This window comes from Cyanistes caeruleus, chromosome Z, assembly GCF_971803275.1.
Source record: "Cyanistes caeruleus chromosome Z, bCyaCae1.hap1.1, whole genome shotgun sequence".
Taxonomy (NCBI): domain Eukaryota; kingdom Metazoa; phylum Chordata; class Aves; order Passeriformes; family Paridae; genus Cyanistes; species Cyanistes caeruleus.
In genome coordinates, this window is record NC_141732.1 from 47,830,600 (window position 1) to 47,834,268 (window position 3,669).

A 3,669-nucleotide genomic window follows, 5' to 3' on the forward strand; every position below is an offset into this window, starting at 1 on the left:
TACTAGAAAGGGGAAAAAGCTATGGCATTCTGGCCACAGTACTGGTCAGAGAGTTAGGCAGCTTTGAGATAGATTCCTAGTGTGACAGCACAAATCTTTTCAGATTACAGGGCCTCATTTATTTCCCTGATATCCTGTCAAGAAAGGAACATTTGCACAACCCTAAAATACCATATAAAATGTTTTCTTAGTCATAAATTTGGATAGCAAATATTTCTGGAATATGGGCTATTTCTGCAAGATAATTCAGTGTTTTACATTCATGCAGGCTTGTTCTACAAATTCCAGCACATTTTTTCTAACAAGGAAGAATTGGGACAGAGTTGCAAGTTCTTTCTGTTTCTGTTTGTTCTGACAGCAGGAGCACCATGGAGAGCAAAGCCAAGGGCTGAGGAGATGTCACACAGCACAGCTTGCTAACACCAACATGAGCTGCAAGCCTCTGAACTTGGCCAGCCATAGGCAGCATCCCAGATGTTCAGCACTGCAGCTTAGCCTTTAGAGTGGAACGGTGGACATCTCATTCTCCTTGTCCTAGAGATGCTAGAGATGCTGTGTGAGACATCTGAAAACAGCTTTCTGCAGACACAGGCATACTCTGTGCTTGGAGCCAGCCACAATGCAGCAGCAGGAAGGTGTTTGAAGTAGGTTGAAGACACTGTCTTGATGCTACACATCCATGATTCCTGGTTTATTGAGCAGGAAGATGGCACCCTCTCAGTTACCTGCAGAAAATGTCTCTGTGAGACTGAGAATACTGTTTAATCTTCCCTCATGGTATTTCACCATCTCTGTAGGCATGAGTGGGTCACAGGCCTATTTGATTCAACTTTCTGTGTAGATGCAGAGTATTTCCAGGGCTTAACACACTAGTGTATAATGTATTCTACAGCTGCTCTTTGAATAACATTTGTGAAACACTACATCATAAACAAATATTTATTGAAGGAGAAAATGTAATGATCGTAATATGATATATGGCTAAACTCATCAAAGAATTTCAGTTGAACATTTCAGTATGATTCCTCTTTCATTTCAGATGACTGTGTGTTACAGAGTGAACCGAAGACAAAGCAGATCAGACCAAACAATAGGTTTGGCCCATAAAAAGAGAAATTTTACCATGGAACCAGAATGACTGTTTCTACAGGGGACTGATTGCCATCCAAAACTTCAAATCTCTGAATATAGAAAAGCAGGGCTCCCTTTGAGTACATAACCAATCACAGTGTGAATTATGGATGGGCAGAGTCCAGTAAGATGAAGTTTAGTAAGTCCAAGTGCCGAGTCCTGAATTTTGGTCATAATAACCCCCTGCAGTGCTACAGGCTGGGTTCAGTGTGGCCGGACAATGCCCAGGCAGAAAGGGACCTGGGGGTACTGATAACAGCCAGCTGAACACGAGCCAGCAGTGTGCCCTGGTGGCTAAGAAGGCCAGCAGCATCCTGAACTGGGTCAGAAATATTGTGGCCAGCAGGAGCAGGGAGGTCATTCTTCCCCTGTTCTTGGCACTGGTGAGGCCACACCTGGAGTGCTGTGTCCAGTTCTGGCCCCTCAGTTTGGGAAGGACATTGAGATGCTTGAGCACATCCAGAGGAGGCAACGAGGCTGGTGGGGGGCTGGGAACACAAACCCTGTGAGGAATGGCTGATGGAGTTGGGGTTGTTTGGCCTGGAGAAAAAGAGACTCAGAGGTGACCTTATCCCTCTCTACAACTCCCTGAAAGGTGGCTGTAGTCAGGTGGGGTCGGTCTCTTTCTCCAAGCAGCAACTGACAGAACAAGAGGACACAGCCTTAAGCTGTGCCGAGGGAAATACAGGTTGGATGCTAGGAACAATTTTTTTTTATTGAAAGAGTGATAAAGTACTGGAATGGTCTGCCCAGGGAGGTGGTGGAGTCACCCCATCCCTGAATGTGTTTAAAAAAAGACAGGATGTAGCACTTTGTGCCATGGTTTAGTTCAGGTGTTAGGCTGGGTTGGACTGGATGATCTTGAAGGTCTTTGCCAATGCTGAGATTTTGTGATATGCCACCTCCTATGGTGAAACATTATGCCCATGAAATTCAGAAATACAAGGTCAATTATGTTTCATTTGATGGCCTCACTATGCACAAAATTTTCTAACTGGAGTGGGCTGGTCAGCCAACCAAGCTTCCAAAACCATACCAGAAAAAGCTAGTCCCTGTCTTCTTTTCTCAACTGAATTTCAGGAAAAACACAAAGCTTGACTACAGCCCCCTGTATCCACCAGAAAACCTGATGTATATCTTCTTCCTCTGGAGAAAATGGACCTTCACACCACTACTTGGACACATTGGAAGCACCCAAATGAAAAGCCAGCCAAGATGTGTCAATCTTTGGCACAGCCTAATAATATTAATGAACCATTTAAAGCTCTTCTATAGTGAAGGAAGACTATAAGCCTTGGCTACGAAATAGACTAAAACCTATCACTCATGCTCCAGATTTTCCCAGCAAAACCAATAGATTTCTTGACTATGTTTTGGACCCATCATGGGCCTCCTTTGCTCACAGTTAGGTAAACCTATAAACCTGTCTGGTCAGGCCCAAAGCATCACACTCTCCTAGATGCTAAAACAACCTACATTACCAGTTACACCAAAGGGCATTGTTAGAGGCCTGGCCCCTTACAAAGACCCACTCCACTTACATCTTTGAGAAAACTGATGCTGACTTCTTGATTTTGCTTGTAACCTTCTTTTAAACCAGTTGCTGGTTTCATATTTGGAGAACTCTTAAAATAAATTTAATTCCCTGGCACTGACTTTTTCTGGTTAATTTGTAAAAGTGAAAAACATAAAATCCAGGGAAAAGACATATTGATTTTTGTTTCTCTGTCTTGTTTTTAGTTTTTCAATCCTAAGTTTTGCTTATTATTTGAGAGATGTTCTCCTCCTGAGACAGTAATAAAAAGATCTCTTAGTGATGAACTTGGTTATTGAGGTAAAGGGGGTTCAGCTGTGTCCATAAAAACTGTTGTAAAACAGGTGAATTGCATGATGTGAAGTCATATGTAAAAGTCATTGCTGGATAACAAAGTCTGAGATCCAGCCTTTTTCAGTATTCCTATCAAAGACACATACAAAAGGTACAATTACTGGATAAATATTATTGGATACTGCACCTTCATAAATTGTGTCACTGTGCTGCCCAGAACTAGTCTATCAAATGGGAGGTTTTTGTGCCAAAGATACCATAGGCTGACACCTTGTAAGAGAAGGTTTTCAGTAAAAGCTCTTCACTTCAGGGCTCTGGATGGGTCCCAGAAACATCAAAGAACTGAAATTGTCACATGCTGCTCCAGCTCAGCCAGAAGCTAGAGTTGCATTATGTTTTGAATAAGGCCAGTATTAAGCTTCTGACCTGAACTGTTCATTTCTTTGTCCAAAGTGCTTTCTGTAGGCTTATGAGTGTTCTATTAGCACTATGAAACTTTCTGACTACTTAAGCATATTCTACTTTCCTAAATCCTCCTCTCCATTACTCCTGGCAGCTTGGGCTGTTTCCTGAGTATTTAGCTCAAGTGCTAGCTAAAGCTGTTATGCGTTAGCTCTGTTATGCTAAATGCTTGATGATTCTTGTGGGTCCCTTCCAACTCAGGATATCCTATTTATATTTGATTCTATGATTCTGTGAAAGGATTGTGG

The 3,669-nt window shown here is 42.4% G+C and overlaps 1 protein-coding gene across 1 annotated transcript; it reads left to right on the forward strand.

The window, feature by feature from the left end:
* The first annotated feature begins 1,958 nt into the window (after positions 1–1,958).
* On the forward strand, positions 1,959–2,784 carry SAXO1 (stabilizer of axonemal microtubules 1). Its single transcript, XM_023943702.2, is given in 6 exon segments — positions 1,959–2,183; positions 2,186–2,389; positions 2,392–2,467; positions 2,469–2,618; positions 2,620–2,662; positions 2,664–2,784. Coding segments are annotated over 6 exon segments (711 nt in total). The 5' UTR covers positions 1,959–2,008; the 3' UTR covers positions 2,727–2,784.
* The last annotated feature ends 885 nt before the right edge of the window (positions 2,785–3,669 follow it).